Consider the following 22,417-nt stretch of genomic DNA (forward strand, 5'->3'; position numbering starts at 1 on the left):
TAGGGAGGGAGAAGAGATACTTGACAGAGAAACAGAGAGATGCATGCCTGAGACAGAAGGCAAACAGGATGCAGTGGATGGATGACGGATGGATGGATGGATGGATGGATGGATGGATGGATGGATGGATGGATGGATGCATGGATGAAGCATTCCAGGGAGGAGTGGAGAATGTGTAGCCCCAGAAGCTTGTGGTCCAGGGAGAATGCAACAAAGTTCCTAGAATTTTAATACTGCTGAGGCAGAAGAGTCTTAAGTCAGAAAGATGTCAACTATAAAAGGTGTGACTTGGGAAATGCATTGTATGATGCCACCCAATAACAGTCCTTGGTACTGCTACCAGGCTACCACATGTGTTCCTAGCATGGCATCTGATATGCATCACATTGTGATTTCTAAGGAGTCTGTTATTCTGGCTGCTGGAGATGCTGGATGCCTGCTGTCTAATGCTATGGAATGTGTCTTTCAATGAATGATGATAACCTCCTCCTTCTTTTTGTAAGTTATTGTTAGAAACAGTCTGGTTCAGAAAAGGTCTTCCAAAGAATAGTTTATCAAATGAATGAAACAATAAGAACCAAAAAAGTACGTATAAAAGAGGCTCGAAATGGCATTAAGCTTTAGCACCCATGAAAGTTTTATTAGGGACATGCAAGTATCAGATGGAAAGAGCTACAGTGAACGGTGGGGACAGTGGGCCGCTATGAGGATGCTATTGCTGTGCGCTAAGAGAGTGAGAAGCCCCTTTGTGATGCAGGTGGAGACTGTAGCTAGGCTTCCAGGATGGGGGAAATAGAAGAGAGCAGAAGGAGGAGTAGAAGGCTCTGTAGGGAGAAGACCTGGAAGGCCAAGGGCAGGGGAGTAGGGAAAAGATTTACTAGGGAAGGAGGAGGGGGCATCCAATTAGGAACCAATGCTGGAAGATTTCTGGTAAGCGTTACTACGGTATTAAAGACATTGGAATTGAGGATGACTCCATTTTAACTGCCAAGCAATGGCTTTTCTCAACAGGCCCTGTCAATAGCTTAGAGAGATTCAGGAATAACAAGGACTTGATGCACTTGCTCTCCATACAGCACATTTATGGAATTCCACAAGGTCTCAGGAATACCCGAGCAGATGGAACCTTCCTTGAAAGCGCAGCTTCTGGGGAGTGTTATATATGTAACCTACTTTAGAGCATGCCTTGGGATGTTTCTTCCCAACCTGTAAAGAAGCTAGGGATCCAGACACTGTAATATACGACTGCCATACAGCTCTGGTCAAAAGAAGAGAGGCATCACTGAGAAGGGGGAGAAACCCCAAACAGGCAATTCTGGCCCATGGCTTCATCAAGAAAAACTCCTTCCCAGATGATTTACAGGGCCCATGCCATTCTCACATCCCAAGGTCCAGTCTGGGAGAGGAACCTGGCTGTGGACAGCTGTCTGGAATACTTCTCCGAAACGAGCAGTCTTTAACTGTATAGCTGGCCAAAGGTTTCCATTTATGAAATAAAATACAGAGGCATGGAAGTGGTGGGTATGTCAGAGAAAGGCCAGAAACCATGGAAGAAACAGGATGTATGTCTTGAGCCATTGTGGTTCTATCCTGCAACTTATACCCAAGTGACTCAAACTCAGTTGTGGGTGAATTTCCTAAAATAAAAACCCAACAGTTTATTCTTGTGATTTTCGTCAGACAAGAAAGAAAGAGAGGAAAGGTAAGGTGCACTCCAAACTTTACATATACCACACATCTTCCTATCTTAAGCATCCAAATTTAAGGACCAATAAAGCTCTCGTCTGTCTGGAGCGAACTGAAAGCTACGCAGGATAAGAGTTCCACTTCGTGTGTGCAATTCCTGAGAATTGTATTATAAGCAAGCCTACATTTAGAGACATTCATTTTCCCATTCCCCCCTTCCACAAACTAAATCTTCCAGCTACTGATGTAAGATGGTTTTAGACTGTAATTGTTAAAAAGCCTCACTTGTGCCTCTAAATAAAATAAGGAGGGAGCTGATGTGCGCGGAACCAGAAGCAGGAAGGTCCTTTACCTTTTCTGTGATGATGCGGTTGACACATTGCTTTCCCGTCAGCGGTAACGTACACTTCTCCATGATCTTATGTGCATTTCCCTGTTTTAAAGAACAACAAGAAAACATCAACAATACTTTTCAGAGGGCAAGTCCTGCTTAGAATCGGTGTGACTATGGGAAAACCAGAAATGATCAGAGACATTGACTTTTAAGTATAGACTATTTCTAAGCCTTTGTAAAGTCAAGCTCTCCTCTCTCTCAAGTCAGTTTCCATGCCTGGAATAACACAGGGAGGACCCCTACAAGTAACCAAATGCATAAGAGATTTATTGGGGAGCCCTGTTCCACATGTGAGTACTCCCAAGCCTCAGTTCTTGTACTCCCTAATGTGCAGTTCCAACTCTCATATTCTCATTTTTCTCTCCCAAAGAATGGCCCCTTAAAAAACATCTGTACTTACTTGCCAAGAGTAGGAAGTATACATGGAAAAGGAACCTGAAACCCAGTCTCCTTCTCAAACAGACTTAACCTTACTTGTTAAAAAAGTAACAGATGCACAGAAAATAGCAATGCCTTGCTTCCATTTTCAATAGGAAAACACCTCAATTTTCTTCCATATTTTCATGCATTTTCTCCTACATTGAAAACATTATATTTAGCATGCTATTTATCCCTTGCTATCAATTTAGAGATTATCTACTCGCTTATTTTTTATGGTACATGAGCACTTAACTCTCTTACAAGTTCCATTTGCAGCCCCAAAGTCCCCACCATCATTTTCAGTCCTCCCAGTCACAATTTGTTGCTAATTTCAACCATCAGAATTGATTTTACTCTTACCTAATGCCCGTGCAAAACAGACCACTGCTCGGCCAGTATGCTATATTCTCTTTCTCTTGTGACCATATTTGTTCCTTGAGATGGAGCCCTAGTTTGCTTATTAATAAAACACATAACCTAGTTTAAATGAACTTTCTCTTGTTGAAATTTCTTTTACTCACAATTCCCTTTCTTCAAACATGAAACAGAAGAGAGACTGAGTAAAAGTCAGGTTTTACCCAGTAACTCCCTTCCCCAGACCCATCCTAACCCCAAACGTAGAAGTGGTTTCCCAGGTGCTTCTGAGAAGCCCAGATGAAATATCAGCTCTGACTTCTTCCAGTGATGATTCAACTCCCTTTTACTAATACTATAAAGCACTGGGAACATAATAAACATCTCCTTTGAGGTTGAAGGCTGGCCTAGCACACTGCAGGTCTTGTCTTGAAAACATTAAAATGTCCCTGCTTTCTTTTGGATCTAAACACACCAAATACAATGATGTCACTACCATCATCAGCCATCTGCCTGTTTTGCTTGCTCAAACATCCATCTAAGAATTCTCTCAGATATCTCCCCAGACTGGTGTCAAACCAACTACATGTTTAGAGGAAATGAATTTCAGTTAACAGGATCTAATTATGATTTTACTCTTTGTAGTAACTTGTCAACCTTGCAATGCACCTATAGTTAAAAAGGTTTCAGTACATGTAAGACAATGTAAGGCATAAGAGGTTTTCTAAGGTTTCTGAATAGATGGATGAATGGATGGGTGGGTGGGTGGGTGGATGGATGGATGGATGCTGGATGAAAGGATGGATGATGGATGGATAGATGGATGAATGATGGATGGATGATGGATGGATGGATTATAAATGGGTGAATGATGGATGAATGATGGATGGATGGATGGATGTGGATAGGATGGATGGATGATGGATGGATTGTTTTTTTTAAAAGACAAACTCTATAGCCTTAACTTAGTCAAAACTAGTGTTGACTACATATTAAGTAGCTAAATATTACGCCTTCAAAACCAAGTTGTTTCTAGATTTGCTATGTGAGAAAATATTTACAGATGTAGACCGAGAACCTCACCTTCTCTTCTGCTGTCACCTCCCGTGGGAGATTTCACATCCTGCATGTCACGAAAGCTAAATTTAACAGCTGAAATTAGGGGACGAACACTGGACTTCTATAGCCGTCAGGTTTTCTTACATTTAATACTGCTCAGATAAGACATGACACAACGCATTGTGACTTCACACAAAGTGAGAAGTCCATAGGCCTCTGAGGGCCACTTCCTGCCGGGACCTCACTTGGTTCTCATTATTTGAGAAAGAGCCGCACTCGGAGTGAAGGCAGCCTTGGGGATTTTAATGAACAAGCGACTCTGTTTCAGGAGAAATGATGAATTTCAACTGACAGTGTTAATGGTGCCCTGTCAACAGAGACCTCTATAAACTATTTTCTACATGAATAACATAGCATAGTTAGGAAAGGTGTGGACTTCGCACCAAAAAACTTTTGAACAAAACCTGATCCTTCACGTTATCTGTGTCAGATCAGTGTGTTCATACTTTCTTGCCAGCCTCATGTTACAGTATTATTAGATTTAAACGAAATTCAGCCATCCAACATTAGTAAGAATAAATGTTAACTGCAATTGTTTATATAATTTATAATTAAAATTCATATAACCTATCAATAATTTCATTATGAGCTTGTAAGTCCCTACATGAAGTCTGACACAGAAATAGACAAAAAAAAATGGCCTAAATTAATTTCCTGAGACCCGCAGAACCCAATGAAAAATGGTACCTATTTGGGGACAAACTGTAAGGCTCGCCTAGGAAAGCAGCCCCTGGTGTATGTGTGCAGTTAGAACAACACAGCTAGGTGAATCCATTCACATTTAGCTCCAAGATATAACAGAGATCAAGGACAGAGAAAAAATATAATGCAAAAAGATGAAAAAAAGTCACAACTGCAATGCAGCAATAGGTGAGCTCTCAAGCCCAACCATGACTGACTCCCAGTTTAGCACACTCCCTAAGCACGCTGGGCTGTGCATCAGTGGAGCATGGCAACTGCATACACTGGTGAGTCACAAAGCAGGAACAATTGCTGATTCTGAACGGTTAAAAATAAATTCGAACAGAGACGGTCGGGATAGCATGCAAAACATTAGAGAAGTCTGAAGATCAGGATTCTCGTTTAATAGGAACCTGGAGGTGTTTGTTTGGACTTTCAATTCTCTGGGTTGCTAATCTCCTATTGCCTTGATCTGCTTTCCTGATCCTAAAGAACTCACTGATGTGTTGAAGGTGCGCTGAACTAGGAGGGCTTGAACTGATGCTCAAAAACAGAACCCGGGATTTGGAGTTCATCCTCATCATTCTGATTCTTTTTCATGTTCTCCAAAAGGTAGTTCAGAAAAGGCAGAAGCATGGATACAAAATACAAGAGTTAAAACGTTTTAAGCTAGGTGAGTGGTCCATGCCTTCAGGCCCAAGGCCGTAGGAAGCTGAAGCACGAAGATCACTGGAGCAAGGAACTCAGTGCTGACCTGAACAACCCAGCAGGACTTCAGAAAGAGGTTTCGCCTAATACTAAGGGCTCTTGATTTCACTAGACTTCATCATAACCTTTATTAATTCCCAAACTCTATTACTTCCAACTATTTCCCTTACGTCTTTCTCCTCTTCAATACCTTAGGTACTTTACAATTTTAGTTTTCAATAACCTGGGCCTCAGAACTTTCTGGTACTTGCTTCCTTGAGATCTATTTAAGTCTTTAGATTTGTATATGAAATCCTAGAACCACATTTTGCAGTAATAAACAACTCTGGTTAAATGATAATATTTCTTGCTAATATAACAGTGCATAATATAGGACGCCAAAGTGCACTTAATCTCACGTAATCGGCTCATTCTTTTCATACAACAGAATGTTCTAGGAATTGATCGTTCTCAAGCTACCAGCTACTGGGAAAACACACCAAATTACATCCCATCACCTCAGATTCAAACGGCCATAGCCTTTCTAGTTTTCAGAACAATAACCCTGACACAGTGTCCACTCCAGTGCCCTAGGGACCTCCCGAGTATTATGGTCTTTTTGGATGCTCTACGTTTCCTTCCTCCCACTCCCCATGGTATGCTGTTCATCTCCTATCAATTCCTAATAGCTTCTGAGCTTGCTCAAGGCTGACACCATTCATCTCTGCATCTACAGGGATGAGAGAGCGCTAAGCAAACCTCAGTGACCCATACATGCTGTCTGGATATTACAACCTGATTCAGAGACCTCTGACAGAATTGGAGTTATAAAATACCATGTGACTAAGTACCTGTGGACTGCCTGGGGCGTCTTTCTGGCTCTCAGGAATATACTTGCACAGTTCCAGTATCTCTGAGCTCAACAAAAGTTCATCTAACAGAAGTGATTGAAAGGGGGTCACAAGATTTGAGGAGAACAGCAAAAGGATGGGGCAAAGACATATCAGGCCAGTAGTGTGAAGCACAGAACTTCAAAGGGAGAAATGAAACTAGTTTCTGCACCTTCCACTTGCTCCTTCCTGGTTGCCAAAGCTCGAAATAACCTCCCACAGGGCTCAAGGTTTAATATTAGAAGTTAAATATTCTCCAATATTTAGTCTTTAGTACAAGGAATCCAATATCAGATCTCTCTTTAGCCTGAACACAGCATCACAGAAGCCTGTTAGTCAGCTTGTTAGTGCCTTCTCCCTGGCCACCCCCCCACCATGATGAAGAAAGCAAGAGGATTATTTTCTACACATACATGCACTTCATTGGGGAATGCTGTTTGTGTTACTGATCACATGACTTTCAGGTCACCATGGTGACTGATATGGGGCATAATAAAAATGGATTGGCTAAACAAAGAAAATCAGGTACACCAAATACCAGACAAGAAAGGCCAGAAACAACTTGCTCTCACCAAGTTTATCCTCATAGGACATTTTGACCTTTCCCGTATCTCCTCAGTGGATCCTAACAGTCTGCAGAGCACCAGTGGAAACAGCTGGCACAGATAATTTTGCTGTTATTATCAATCTTTATCTGTCGATGAAGTAACAGTTTGTGGCAACAGGGACACTCTCAAAGGAGCGAGTAGCTCAATGGATATGGCAAGCCATGTCCCTGTGAAGAAGTGTCAGGGTTGAGAAGTGTCTTAGGACAGAAGTCCCCTTTCTTCAACGGGATCATCACCATGGCCAGACTTACACTATCTCTGTAAAGGCCAAATCCTGTGACTGTTAGCATCTGGATAGCAGAGTTTAGGAATAAATAGGAAAAATTCTCCCCACTCACAAATTGCAGTGCTAACTCCATTTTTATTAGTATTACTTTTTCCTTTTTCTTTAAAAAAAAAACAGTAGAGGGTTTCACTGACAAATTCAGACTTCTATAGTTTAAAATATTAGCTTAATTAAATTCCCTAAGACATATTTCAAAGCTTGACTGGATGTTGGATTGTGTCGTGTGTTTTTTCCCTCGTTGAAAGCTTTTTTGTTTGTTTGTTTTCTCAAGGGTTTCTATCCCAAGGGAGAAATAAAAGGGCAAAACCATGTAAGAATGTCTATGGTCTTGGTTTTATTTTTTATGGTGCTAAGTGTACATTTTACTGCAAGGCTATACCTCGAACCCCTTAGAATTTCATTTTTTAAAAAATGTATGTTGTTGGAGCTGCAGGCCTCTTCCCACAGCCCGGCTCCTGGCCACTTGGCTAGCTTATACCCCCAAAATAACAACACACAAACTGTATTCTTTTAAACACTGCTTGGCCCATTATATCTAGCCTCTTCTAGGCTAACTCTTGCACCTGGACTAGCCCATTTATAATAATGTGTGTAGCACCCCAAGATGCGCTTACCCGGAAGATTCTAGCCTACGTCCATCCTGGGTTGGAGTTTTATCGCATCTGCTCGGGAGAGGGGAGCATGGCCTCTGAGCTCACTTCCTCTTCCTCCCAGCATTCTGTTCTGTTTACTCCTCCCACCTCTGTTTTAACCTATGAGGGCCAAGCAGTTTCTTTATTATAATTAACCAATGACCTTCCTCCATCAAATGTAGACTGTTTTTCTTTCAAACTATATAGACTTATTAGCAATCAGACTAGACAAAGTGACAAGTTCTTCATGATGCTACAGACACAAGCAGAAACTCTCATAAATTATGAATTAACAAGGGGATACTTTACTAACTGGGAGTACTTTTCAGTGTCGCCAAAAGTGACCTCAGAAATCTTTCACATCTGCTGCTTTTAGTAACACATTGTCTAAAACAAATGAGATTAATAAACTTCAAGGGGGGTAAGTAAGAAAAAGATAAAATAAGTATCAAAATCTCTACACAAGACTTTGCTACCAGGGAGATTAGACTAAATCAGAAAAATCACTCCCGAAGACTTAGTTTCAACTTCATAACGACACAACCATGACTCTACTTATTCCTTCAGAACCCAAATATCTCGCAGTAATAAAAACAAAATACAAACCTTCCCTAGAAACAGGGCTTTCTTTTGTGTTCTCAAAAAAAAAAAAAAGATGTTCTGCCTTTGTTTGTTTACAGTCAATATTAAGTGCAATTAAAGTACTCTGCCCCCCCCAACCCCATTCCACCCCTGGGAATGGATTTCAGCATTTGCTATTGAGAACAAAACACTTGGTGCATGCTGTTAGCAGAGATGGCATTATCAGAAAAGTTCTGCAAGGTCGAAGGGGGTTTAGAAGAAGGCGACATAGATTCTGGGCTCGGGCTCGCTCTCCAGTTTAACTGGAATATTTCATTTCTATGGAGTGTGGTTTGTCTAGCTGTGGAGGTCGGTCTGCAGTGATGGAATGGGAACAATCAACATGGGCAACAGGGAAGGGCTAGGAGAATGCTATGTGCCGAAATGGTCATGATCCACAGAGAGCATCCGACACGAATTGTCAGGCTTGACTAATAGTTTCTGTCTCTAACAGAATGGCATCATTGCACACCATGCTCATAGCACACAGAGTCCCTGCTCCTATGGAGCCTCTCACCTTCTAATGCAGAGAGTGAAAAGGTCTGCAGAAAGGCGGGGAAAGAAAGCCTCTCTGGTCCCTTGAACCTAAATGAAGTGTGGGAGTGAGCCACCAGGGTGATCTCGGGGAGAGCATTCAAAGCAGAGAGAATACCAAGGGCAAAGGCCAGGAGGCAGGATTGTGCTTGCAGTGTTCCAAACTTTCAAGACAGGCGTAGCACAGTTGGAGCCAAGTGAGAGAGAGTGGTGGCAGTGATTGCAAAAGGCAGGTAGGCTAAGGAAACCCAGGCAGTGCTGACTGAATCAAGATGTTAAAGAGGAACTCTTTGGTCCGTGTGCTTGATTACAAGGAGGGTCTCAAGAGGTTGGAGGATGTTTAGGACACTTTGACAGGGGACTCTGGAACACTACAGATCCACGATTACAGAGAGAGAGTGCAAGCTGAAAGACACCATGGTGATGGTTCAGGTAGGGGTGAGGACCATGGTGATGGTTCAGGTAGGGGCAAGGACCATGGCGATGGTTCAAGTAGGGGTGAGGACCATGGCAATGGTTCAGGTAGGGGTGAGGACCATGGCAATGGTTCAGGTAGGGGTGAGGACCATGGTGATCATTCAGGTAGGGGTGAGGGGTAGAGAGATTATCATTTCCCTAGCTGGGCCAGAAAGAGGATAAGGCTATTTAAGGGAAAATGGAGATAATTTCATTTGTGAGTATATTTGTGGGTTGAGGGGGCTCTGGGACATCCAGGAAGAGTCCTCTAATAGGAATTAGAAAAACAATTCTAGAGCTCACCAGAGAATTCCACTTGGAGACAAAGGCTTTCAGAAACCACTGAGTGAAACACAATGGTTGGCACAACAAACAACGTTTTAACTAGTACCCAAGAATGGCAGAGAAGATGTAAGACCCGGAGAATCAGAGGTGGAGCTCCACGTCCTGTTGGGAACTCACAAAGTGGGCAGGAACCAGACATCTGTGGATACAAGCGATGTAACTCGGCCCAACTTTTAAAGCCTTTAGCAAAAAGAAAGAGTGAAGACAAGGGCAGCATACCATAACTGGATGTATCTTTAAAATTATAACTTAAGCATTCCAGAAATCACAAATGTTCAAGTAGCACTGATCCCAGCATAGTGGCATACAGAAGAAGTTACAAAAACTGCCCCCAGGCTAATAAGTATCCAGTGGGGAAAGATGGTAACACAAAACCTGAGGAAATAAAACTGGAGAAATCGCTTTCTCAGGTTGTTTTCTTTCAAACTCTTTATTGATGGCTTTCCCACCAAAGCAAAGGGAGCTATGGCCAGAGAAAAGGGATGCAAAGGAGTCTCTCTGAAACCTGAAAGGGTGAATCTGGGTAAGACAGGGCAGAGGCAGGGCTGTGGGCAGGCTGCCTGTGAGAGAAAGACGGACATGGGCTGGCACGGATGGAATCAAACTCCCTGCCCTGCCACCTTCCTGCAGTGGCTTGCCCCCATTCTGGACTTATTCAGAGGGTCTCTGAGAAAGTGAGACTAAGTCTGTGCAATGCTAGGCACACCCCCAGCTAACTCTCCCCACTTCTCTTTCCAGTTTTAAGAGGCAGAAAATGAACTAGGTTAAAAGATGAAAAGAAGAAAGGTGTGCTTGTAAGGAATTCCCCACGAGCTAATTTTTAAAACATATTCTCCTTTCAAAAATGAAGAAAGATGGAAGGACAGCACGAAAGCACCATCTATACAGGGAGACACCACTGCATCTCAGCCTCAACCAACACCACACCCCAGTCTGCTGCTCGCACCTGCTGTTGGCTCCAGAGGTTGCCAGAGGACAAGAAGTCACTCAGGAGCAGCCGCAGCAGGCAGCCAGTTTTGCAATGTTTCCTTCGCTCTTATTAAAACAATAAAAACAGGCTTTAAAGGTCGGTCAATGTACCGATGCCCCATAACCCTACAGGTGAACAAGTGAAAAGAAAAGCCACACCCAAAAACCCAGTGTGGTCCAGACCCTGGTGGAAACAAAAGCTCCACACAAGAACAGAGAACACGAGACCACGCCTTTCTCTCATGTTGGAATCCCTTTGTGAGCTCTGCACCCTGAATCCATACACCTGCGGGGGTTAGTTCACTTGGCTGCCTGGAAGGACAGGTGGCTAGCTGCGGGGATGGAAAACCCCTACTTACCCTTTTCCAGCCCTCACTCAAGTAAAGGATTCAGGGAGGAAGTGGTGAGGTGCACACAGTGCCATTCACAGTGAGCGCAGAGTAGTAACCCCAATAGAATCATACACCCAGGACCACAGGTGACACACAAGGACAGATGCTCCCTCTATTAGTTAGTATTTGGAGGTTATCTCTTATGTGTGGAGAGTCCCTTATGATTATTATAATCACACCTGTGTACAGTGGCTCATGTCTGTAGTCTCAGTACTCCGAGGCAGGAAGATCTCCATGAGTATGAAACCAGCTTTGGCTACAGGGTAAATTCCAGAGAAGCCTGGATTACAGAATGAAACTGTCTAACGAAGAAACCCTTCCCTCCGATGTTTTTGAAGAAAAAAAATAATCACAAGTAGATTTTTCTGTTGTTTTGCTCGAATGAAAGTATCTGTGGAAAACACTCCAATTCAAGTGTGAAACAACCCCATTTCTCACTGAGAAAAGAAGAAAGGGGGAAGGGAAAACACACGATCTAGCTTCTGCGGCAAGCTTTAATGGGGATTCAGCCAGCTACAAGTCAGAAATACCATTTATTTCCCTCTATCAGAAATTCCAGCTGAGGAGAAGAAACGACTTTGGTGAGGGGGAAAAAAGAGAGAGAGAGCAAATTTGCCAAACACAGGCTTAATGTTTTGAAATGAATGCATAACATAAAAATAAGGCACAATAAGGCAGACTCCATTGCCTATGCATCAACATTAAAGTAAGAACCAAAGGGAAGCTGGACGGAGTTTCCTTCAAATAGGCGTTACATTCCAGAGAGGACATAGATTTGATTTGACACTTCACATTCTTCCACCTCTGGAATGAGCATTTTCGATGCCGTGCAAGGCATCTCACGGAAGTCACCTGTGTTGATTCCATTTCTATTATCCCACCTTCATGCCCCACTGCTCACTGTTTACACAAACAATGTGCAAATTTACATGTAGGGCAGTTTTCACGAGGGCAGCATGCACAGCAGCACACATCAGCAAAAGAACTCCCCCAGCCGGCAAGTGAAGTGCAAATCCAGCGCCACGCTCTTATCGGGTGGTGCGTCACTAAATAAGGCCCGGTGTGCACACCACCATTCCACTCAGATTAGTGAGCCTCACGGGATTAACAAAGCAAAACCTCAGGCCAAACAAAGTGAACGCCTGATAGTGACTTCACAAATCCTCAGATCAATGGGTTGGGGGAAGGAAAGAGGTTAAGAGGTAAGCAAATAGTAATAACAACTCAATTTGTTAGAAGACTGGGCCCTGCAGTGAAGGACCTCACTACTCTAAAGCTGTGCTTCCAAAACCAAAACACAAACAGGAGGGAGAAAGGGAAAGAGTGAGGGAGGAAGGGAAAAACTATTATCAGAGGCCCCAGAGATGGGCCAGTGGGTAAAGATGGTTGCTTTCAAGGCTCACAGCCTGAACTTAATCACCAGAACCTAAACCAATGCCTGCGAGTTGGCTTCTCGCCTCCATCTACATGCCGTGGCAAGTGGATGCAAGTGTGCATGCATGGACACACAAACACACAAGGAATAAAAATATAAATAAATGTAATAAAAAAAATAAGGGACCTATTATCAGCTTCATGGGCATGCGCACACAAACACACCGGAATGACTGGCATGCAGTTAAAGCTCAATAAATGTTAGCTGTTTTTATTATATATAGGAAGAAAGGGGAAGGAAGACTAAAAACAAACTCCCTTAGATTGGTGGTTTTGGCTTATGTGGGGATCACTGCCAATTCCAAGCTGTGATCGCCCAGCATCTAGGAGGCACTCCATAACTATTTGATAATTTGTTAAAAACATGCTTTCCAGAGTGAGGATGCTTGCTATCACCATGGTCATCATTCCCTCATATGTTCTGCCCACACTGTCCGCTTAAAAGCACTGCTGTTAAGACCGACATTCTATTGGGCTCCTCATGAGGACACGGTGAGCAACAACTATAACTGCCTAAGACCAGGAACCATACACCTGCCTCAACACCTTCTCACTGACCTCAGAGACTGTTAATTAAAGCTTTTACTTTGCATGCACACACGAGAAAAATGTTCAAAGAATTCCCTGATACTTGGATTCCCTCAAGTTGAACAAGCATCTGGCCAGGTAATGAATTACTATCTTTCTTTGTTCTTTCCCACTAAAACGTAAGGGCCATCACCTTCAGTAAGCCAGAGAAAACTAAAAACCCAGCTAAACGGAGGGCACACTGCAGCTCAGTGGCCTGCGAGTCTTCGGAACTGTGAGGAAACAGCGTGTTACCTTTGCAGAATGCTCCATGGTGACCACCACCTTGGTTTTGGAACTGGACACTAAATCCATGGCTCCTCCCATTCCTTTCACCATTTTCCCCTGTAAAACAGAAACAGAAAATGAGTAGCCGTGTAACCATTTACATCCATCACAGAGGGAGTACTCCATCAACTTGCCAGAACAAGCCACCGCAGGAAAAACTTACTGGCCATCACTACTCAGTTCCTGAAGCTTTGGAACCTGAACTTTTGTTATTCTGTTAGCCTGTGGTCAGAGGACGAAGTTCAGAATGACTTTTTAAAGATACATTTATTATTGTCGCTGATGCGGTTACTGTTATCGTGTGTATGTGCGGAACGACTCAGCTGCAAGTGTGCATGGTGTGCACGTACAAGTTAAAGAGCGACTCTGCTGAGCTGGTTCTCTCCCTTCCACATTTTCAGAGATTCTCAGGATCAAACCCAGCCCATCAGGCTTGGGCTGCAGGCGCTGAACCTGCTGCTAGGCCATCTTGCCCGCTCCCAGGGTGAATATTATAACCTCATGTAACGACTAAGTGTTACTAATACAATTTTGTTGACAACTTATTGGTAGTAAAACAATCAGTGAATAAGAAACCAAGATAAGAACCTCTGTAGAATTCTTGCAAAAATATTGGATTGAAACCTGACACCTACGACCTCCACTTCCTTCTTTTAAACAGGTAGTTGCTGTTACTGATTTTTCATCACAGACACTTTCTAAGGCACGCTGGGTTCCCCACAGATTCATACTAGCAGGCTGAGGCACCAAAAACACTCTCCAGCAGGGACTAATAATGAAGGTGGTTCTGTCTGTCTACCTCTCGAGCTCTGGACTTTCATCTTGCCCCTGGAAAAGAAAGCGCGAACGAAAGGAAAACCACATTCCAGTCGAGCAAAACCAGAACCCAGAAGCTGCATTCAGAACCGTTTCGCCATCACTGATCTATCCCTACCCACGCACCCCTTCATCTTCATTCATTATTCATTGATCCACCGCCTTCTAGGTGCCATGCACACGCAGAGATTCCCACTGCCTGCCTGCTCGGTCTCCTGGATACAGAGTTTTGGAAAACACAGGTGTTTCCAAAGGTGATGAAATCAATCCTCCCACAGCTCCGTGAAGACAGGACTCCTAGCGTTGAAACGCCTTGTTTATTTATTTTTAAGCCCAGTCCTCTTGCTCACTTGTCAGCAAGTACTTTCCAATAATCTCAGAGCTCTGAAGAGATTACGAAGGGCACCTGGGTTTAAAGCAGGACCTCAAATCCATGACTCCAGAGACATCTTGGAGGCAAACGCAGCACGACGCCGGCAGGAATTAGACGAAGAGCACATAAAGAAGGAGGAAGCAGCTGGCGACTGTGGCTTAGAGCCTGCCACCAAGGAGATGGGAGCAGCTGGCAACAGCAGAGGGCAGAGGCACGTGGAGGATGCAGGCTCAGTTAAGGTCAGACAGAGAAGCTGGAAAGAATGCAGAATATCCACAAGGAGATGTGCAATGCTTACTTCTCCAGTCAACGCTGTGACCCTTCGTCAGCCCGAACTTTAACAGACTGGCCATCAGGTCATTGCATGTCTATAGAAAACACCAGTATCTTCACGGCTCAACAAAGATGAGAAAGTTACAGAGAGAAACAGAAAACTGAAATCCAGTTAATGTGCTATAAATTTCTTAAATTAAAAAAAAATCCTGGGTTAGAATACAACACAGGCAAATTTTGAGACACAATGATTACAAAGATTTACAATCTTATGACAGCCTCTAACAGGAAGCTTGCCCAATTTAACTAAACCAGATGCACATGCTTGAAATCGCTTCAATTAGTTAAATACTTAGAGAGAACCTCATGGGTACGAAACATAGCATTTTATACAATTGTAGAAAAGCCACCTGTTTGCCTCTATTAAAAAGAACCCTCACTCTACTTGCTCGCTATATATGAAGTCCTCCATCACTCAGTTAAGTAATCTTTTGCTCTCCAGTCCCCGGAAGCACAGGCTAGAAATTTCATGGCACCATTCTTAACATTTGAGCGCCTGCTTCCAAAAGTGCAAAACATCCAAGATTGGAGCAGAATACCTGCGTCGATTCTGTCAACCTCTGTGTGACACAGGCAAACCTCTGTGTGACACATCAAACCTCTTGGAATTTGAGTTCAGTATCTATAAGACTAAAATAAGACGGTGCATCTTTGTCACAGAGCTGTGGTAAACCCTGCGTAAGACAATGTATGGAAATGTATGGCAAAACATTTACAAAGATATTCATGTATGTCTTCAGTCAGGCAGCTCACCTTGTTGAGTGCATAGCGTAAGCTTAATACTACACTAGAACTCTTTTCTTTTAAATGTTCATTGTCTAGTTAAAGGAGAGTAACCAAGAGTCATTTTTAAAAAGCTTTAGGCCAAGCAAGCTTTCTTTCTCTGAAAGCGGCATTCCGCACTTCTCTCTTATCCCTAAGATGCAGCTAAGTGACCTTTCGCTGAGTCCTTTCAGTATGTAATTCTATTATTACAGGGACTTTTCAGCTTTGTCCTTCCCTCCCTACTGGCTCCTTTTCCCCTAACCCATAAATAACTGGATGAGGAAATTGGGCTGGCACAGGCATGTTCAAGTTAGAGCAGAACACTGAGGGTGCACCTGGTAAGTGTGCCTGCAGAAGGGATGGAAGGAAGGGGAGACAGCCATGTTGCTAAAAAGGGATTTCAGAGAACTTATTCACCAGTAGAGCAGACCAAAGTGTATCCAGTAGTAACAGCAGACCTTTCAGGTATCTGGTTTTCTTCGCCTTTAGTATGCTCGACACATCAGAGAAAGAAAAACAGATGTTTCCTCCCATCTGAACTCCCAAAAGGTTTCTGAAACAGAATCAATTACTGAAGAAAGACAAGTGATTCTATCTAGACTGGCATGAACAAAAGAAAAGCAGTTGTCTAAGGCATACTCATCATCACCCTTTAACTCAGCTTATCAGCCTTCATTTGAGACCCAGCCATTGGCATTTCCCAGCTCTAGCGCAGTGAAGACTAGCAATGCGCCTGACTTCCAGACAATGGGAGAAAAGAAAGGCAATATTTGTGACGTCTAGGTACTGGCCCACAACAATTCTTATATGCCTTCTTCATGTGCCTTTACCTTCTATAGTATGGACATGGGAAGGCAAGGTGAATATAGATGGGCTCTCTTCATCCAGGGTCCTTGCACGGCTGCGCATAACAAAGCACACTTACTTAGAACTACATTCTACTACTCATCTGATGTGGGAGTGTCATATATCAATCTGTTGATTTCATTGGCTAAGCAATAAAGGAACTGCCTCGGCCCATTTCATTGGTTAGAAGATAGGTGGGAGGAGTAGACAGAACAGAATGCCGGGAGGAAGAGGAAGTGAGCTCAGACTCCACAGCTCTGCTCTCCGGAGCAGACGCAGGAGAGACGCCATGCTACCTGCTCCAGGGAAGACGCACACCATGCCCCAGCTCCGACCCAGGATGGACTTAGGCTAGAATCTTCCCGGTAAGCGCACCTAGGGGCGCTACACAGATGATTAGAAATGGGCCAGAGCAGTGTTTAAATGAATACAGTTTGTGTGTAATTATTTCGGGGCATAAGCTAGCCGGGCAGACGGCTTGGGGTGTTGGGGACGCAGCCCCGCCGCCGCTCCCCTTATTACTACAAATGGCGCCCAACGTGGGGCTAACTAAACCCACTTAAAAAACCTGAGAAGGCTTAAAAATAAGGGAGAGAGAGTTTAACACAGATTTTTGCTGTTTGTTGGTGGCGTGCTGTAAAGAGATTTCCTGATTCGGCAACAGCAGCAGAAAAAACGCTGTGTCATTTTAAAGCACAGCTCCTTGGGGCTGTGCCGCCAGTGCAAACTCTGGCTTTATGTTTGTGTTCCCGCTTGGGATCGGAAGGAGAGTGCTCTGAGACAGTGACGATGACTCAGAGCTCCCCGCCTGCTCCTGGGCAGAAGGCAGAATCAGGCTTAGGCAGGCGAAAGAGCATGGCGGATTCCTGCTGCCATACAGAGACGTGTTTTCAGACTGCACAGTGCTCTGTATGTCAGATTTGGACGTAACTTGGATGAAAAGAATTTCTGTGCTGCACGCTCAGTCTCAGAATTAAAGTGCTGAGTGCCGCTCCTACCTGGTAGCCCCAAGAGGCTTCCTGACTCGGCTTTAGCTGCAAAGCCTGCAGCTCATTAAGAGGTCCTGCCACGAAACACTTAAACGGTGTTGACGAAAAGCTGAACGCATGCTTTTCGGTTTTAAGCCATAGCAGGAAAAAAGCTGTGCCGTTTAAAAATGCCAGCTTTTGGGCCATCCTGCCAGGGCAAACTCTGACTGTTTGAGGCAGGAGGGCCAGCTACCGAGAGAGGATTTGAGTGTTGTCTGTTGTAGCTTGCTGGCTGGCAGGGACCTTGAAATGCTATAAACACGGCTACAGCCAGTACCTCAGCCTTGAGGCTGGAAAGCTAAGGAATGGGCTACATCTAGCCTGCAAAGCCAAGCCTTTAGTCCTACTGATATTGCTCAGTAATTTAAAGGACTCATGTGGTCAGAAAAAGAGAGATATACAGTAAAGAGAGATTCAAAGACAATGAAAATTTCTAAATGGTTTACTGTGTGTTAAAAATATATGCAGACTAAAAGTTAAAATTCTTAAAGTAAACCTCTGTGACTTCAAGGTGTGGTAGCACACGCCTTTAATCCCAGTGCCTAGAAGGCAGAGACGAACAGATCTCTGCGAGTTCAAGGTGTAGTAGCAAACACCTTTAATCCCAATGCCTGGGAGGCAGAGACAGGCGGATCTCTGAGAGTTCAAAGACAGCCTGGTCAAAGATGTACGCTTAAAAAGCAAAAAGTTAACTTAGGAATGTCACAGCTTAGATTCTTAAACGCCTAGTGATTTAAAGGCTCAAATCAAAAGTGCTCCTGGATAGTAAAAAATTGCAGATTCACAATAGGACAGATTCAGACCACTAAATGAGTCACACTGTTGGATGAATATACGTAGGCTTGGGAGAGAGAAGAAAAAGAATATAGAGAATAAAGTTAATGGTTTAAAAAAAAAAAGGTAAAGTCTTTAAAGAGACAGAATAAAGTAAAGTGATAGAGTAAAAATAAGCCGCGTAAAGATGAAAAATTCACAGAGAGTCTGGATTCTTTGTATTATTGTGTTTTCTTTAAAATTTTTGACTGTGAAGGAGCTAAGTACAGAGAGACATTTCATTACATGGGCTGCCAAGCTAAACCAGAATGGATATAAGGGTATTACAATTTCAGAATTTGGGTCTAAGGATATGATGCTTTGGAGAGAGTCTTCTTTTGTTTTCACAGAGGATGAGACTCTATGGATTTCTTCTATTCCGATTTGGTATGATGGACCACGTCCTCCTGAAGGGTTGCTGTGAACATCTTCAGAAAATTGCTTTGCTCAACTGCCAACTGAGATAAACCTGGCACACAGGTTACACCCTAAATAATCTGATTAACGACGCCCCCATTCAGCAGGAAGCAGTTTGGAGAGAAAAAACTGCGCCCATGTTCCCAAATATAGTTTATAAATGTTCTTTTACATTTAAAGGGGGAAATGATATAGGTATGAATAATTTGCATTGGTATGGATTTTAAGGTCAATTTTGTTATATGTATAAACGTTTCTGATGTAACTTTTACTTGATAACTGTATGTAATTTTGCTATGTTAAGGTTAAAGCCTTCGTTTTTTTTTTTTGTTTAAACAGAAAAAGGGGAAGTGATGTGGGAGTGTCATATATCAATCTGTTGATTTCATTGGCTAAGCAATAAAGGAACTGCCTCGGCCCATTTCATTGGTTAGAAGATAGGTGGGAGGAGTAGACAGAACAGAATGCCGGGAGGAAGAGGAAGTGAGCTCAGACTCCACAGCTCTGCTCTCCGGAGCAGACGCAGGAGAGACGCCATGCTACCTGCTCCAGGGAAGACGCACACCATGCCCCAGCTCCGACCCAGGATGGACTTAGGCTAGAATCTTCCCGGTAAGCGCACCTAGGGGCGCTACACAGATGATTAGAAATGGGCCAGAGCAGTGTTTAAATGAATACAGTTTGTGTGTAATTATTTCGGGGCATAAGCTAGCCGGGCAGACGGCTTGGGGTGTTGGGGACGCAGCCCCGCCGCCGCTCCCCTTATTACTACACTCATCACCAACAGAGAGGGAATGTTTTGGGCGCCAGATCACTGAAACTGGAAGACATACTTGACACAGCAGCTGGTGTAACTAATTCAATGATGTGGTGACCAAGTTACAGGAATAGCAAAGAACTCAAGGTGAACTAGAGTCAGTTACATAATGGAGCAAACGGAAAGGGACCAGCAAAGCTCCTCAGAGGCAAGAGGAAGATGACTCTTCCAGACATTGTGCTGGGCTCCATAACTCACTGCTCTCTCTACCCAAATGCCCAGCACATCGCTTGACATTTAGGAAGGCATAATATTCTTTCTCTGTGAATGACTGAGGGAAGAGAGTGAGCAACTGTATAGCGTGGATTTATTGAGAGAGCAGCTGAAAAGGAATTCAACTTCCACGCTCATCTTTCTCCGCAACTCAATATCCTATTCAACATGCAAAACAAAAGGCCGAGAAAAAAAGGAGGGAATTAAGGAACTAAAAATACACCTTTAAATAAATCGTGAGAGAAAGTTGTCACTTGCAGAAAAATAGGCCTGTAATGCAGAAGAGGTTTGGGGCACGAGTTGAGCACCGGGCAGCGTGACACCAAGTCCGGCCTCTTTAAAACTCTCATCAGCAAACACATATTTCTTGAATGGTCCAACTTTAGATCTGGAATGTGTCCCATGTAGCATAATGGGGAGATGATTGCTGGATGTTCAGCTTATAGCCATTTCATCACTTTTCATTTAAAGGCTGACCCTGATAGCAAGCATGAAAAGAATGCAATAAAATGAGCTAGAAATGTGGTATCTCCATCACCACAGCCACACAACACTTCTAAAATGATAATGCTCCAACTATGATCCTTCATCCATAACTCCTCAACCAGCCTCTGCTATACAAGCACCACAGCAGAAATCACAAATAAAAGACCACTAGAGTTTTCAATACAAATCTAGAATATGGGCTTTAATTATGAGTCAATATTTTAAATGTATTCCATCTGCTTTGTTTCTATCTATTAAAGTTAGATTTTTTTTAAAAAAGTAAAACTACTAAGGTATTAACATTAAAATTAGTGATGCATCAAACTACAAATGTTAGTATGTAAAAAGAAATAGTAAGTCAAGCTCTGGACATGATCATGCAATTTGTGATGACTTTACAAGGAGTTTGAATATTCTGGAGAGTACTGCAAAAATATATGCTGTAAATAAAACACAAAACATATTGAAAATTATTCATGACACCATCTTTTTCATTAGGCCATAAATAGCAATGCATCAGCTCTAGATTTGTTATTTTTCAGTATTCTGGTCTGAAGTGAGAAGTCATTTAATCATATCCAGAAACAATTTATAGCGCTTTTAAGTGGTGGCATGTGCCACAGTAGGAAATGTGAACTCACTGGAGGAGTAAGGGAAGGATGGCTGTGGTGCGGTTTATTAATAAAACTGGCACTTGCTGCTCAGTATTAAACACCAGAACACGAAGTACCCACCTCAGTCCAAATATAAGCCTCTTTATTTCTGTCTTCCCCGTTATTAAACAATGCCCAAGGGAAGCAAAGTTCTCCTTAGCATGCTCCCACTTAAAGAGCAGGAGGCAAACTAAGATGGTTAAATAATAACATTTGTTAAAACCCAAAGAAAACAGGTTATAACTTTCTTTAGGTTATGCTTTTCTTTAGGGACAAGGAGGATTTCCAGTTTGCCTTGGTTTACAACAAAGTTCCGGCAGAGTGCTTTCCTTCTTGCATTACACCTAGTTTTCAAAGCCTAGAAAGACAGGAACTTTCCTATCACAGATTTAATTCTGTTCCCCAGGACAGGTGAATTGATCATGTAAATGAACTAGTTTGGGACTGGAAATATAATTAAATTCTCTGTTGCTAGGTAGGTAAAATTGCTCATGCATCATAAATATCAGTTATCCATCACAAAGTGGCCTTTGCAAAAGCAAAATGTAATAAACTTGGCATTTCCTTTTAATAAGCACTTTTATTCTTGTTATTGCAAGGACCTGTCTTGTCAGCTACAACCCACCCTGGGGCTGCTCTGGATTTAACCCTCAGAGTCTAAACTTGGCTCCTTCCCAGTCCCTACCTTTGCAGTGACAACTGGACTCAATGAGCTCTCTGGCAGTTGTCTGCTTTGGGGGGCAGCTTTGGAGTTTACATCCCCAAGGCATTTTACAGTGTGTCCCACCAACCACTTGAAACTACCCACTCTAAGTTCCCATGCACGAGCCTGACCTGGTTCTTCAGGTCCCTTCAGGGGCTCTTAGGTTCCTTAGCGTCCTTTGCCCCAACCATCTTAGTAAGATGGTCAGATTTAGAGTTCTGTACTTGGGAGACAGTTGTGTAGCTTTGTCTGTCTATCTGAGGGACCCCTTATAGTAGGATCAGGATCTATTCCTGGGATATGAGCTAGCTTGTTGGAGCCCATTCCATATGGTGGGATGCCATGCTCAGTCTTAATGCGGGGGTGGAGGGAGGCTTGGTCCTCCCTCAACTTAATGGGCCAGGTTTTGTTGACTCCCCATGGGAGCCCTTACCATTTGGCAGGAGTGGATGAGGATTAGACTGGGAGCAGGGGAGGTGAGGAAGGGTGGGAGGGAGAACTGTGATTGGAATGTAAAATGAAATTAAAATTTAATTAATTGATAGAATTATAGAAGAAGTACCATGTATCAACTTAAAAATATTCTAGATACACAGAAAATTTTACAACCATGTATATTTTATAGTTCTAGGCCAAATTTCTGAAGATGTATTCTCTATAGAAACTGCTTACATCACTTTATAACAGAAACTATAGAGGCAAAACTACATTATTTCTTTAAGATACTGTTTGTTTCAAGTGAGCCTAATAAACAATTCCTACTGTAAATGAAAGATGCCTTTTAAAACCAT

The 22,417-nt window shown here is 43.0% G+C and overlaps 1 protein-coding gene across 1 annotated transcript in view; it reads right to left on the reverse strand.

Annotated features, from left to right (window-relative positions):
• Oxct1 (3-oxoacid CoA-transferase 1) overlaps nt 1–22,417 on the reverse strand; it is a 117,421-nt gene that overhangs the window by 9,384 nt on the left and 85,620 nt on the right. Inside the window, exons 14-15 of the mRNA XM_075975970.1 lie at nt 13,331–13,420; nt 2,039–2,119 (exon numbers count right to left, since the gene is read on the reverse strand). Of these exons, the coding sequence (XP_075832085.1) occupies nt 2,039–2,119; nt 13,331–13,420 (171 nt within the window). The remainder of the gene's footprint in view (nt 1–2,038; nt 2,120–13,330; nt 13,421–22,417) is intronic.

This window comes from Microtus pennsylvanicus, chromosome 6, assembly GCF_037038515.1.
Source record: "Microtus pennsylvanicus isolate mMicPen1 chromosome 6, mMicPen1.hap1, whole genome shotgun sequence".
NCBI classification, from domain to species: domain Eukaryota; kingdom Metazoa; phylum Chordata; class Mammalia; order Rodentia; family Cricetidae; genus Microtus; species Microtus pennsylvanicus.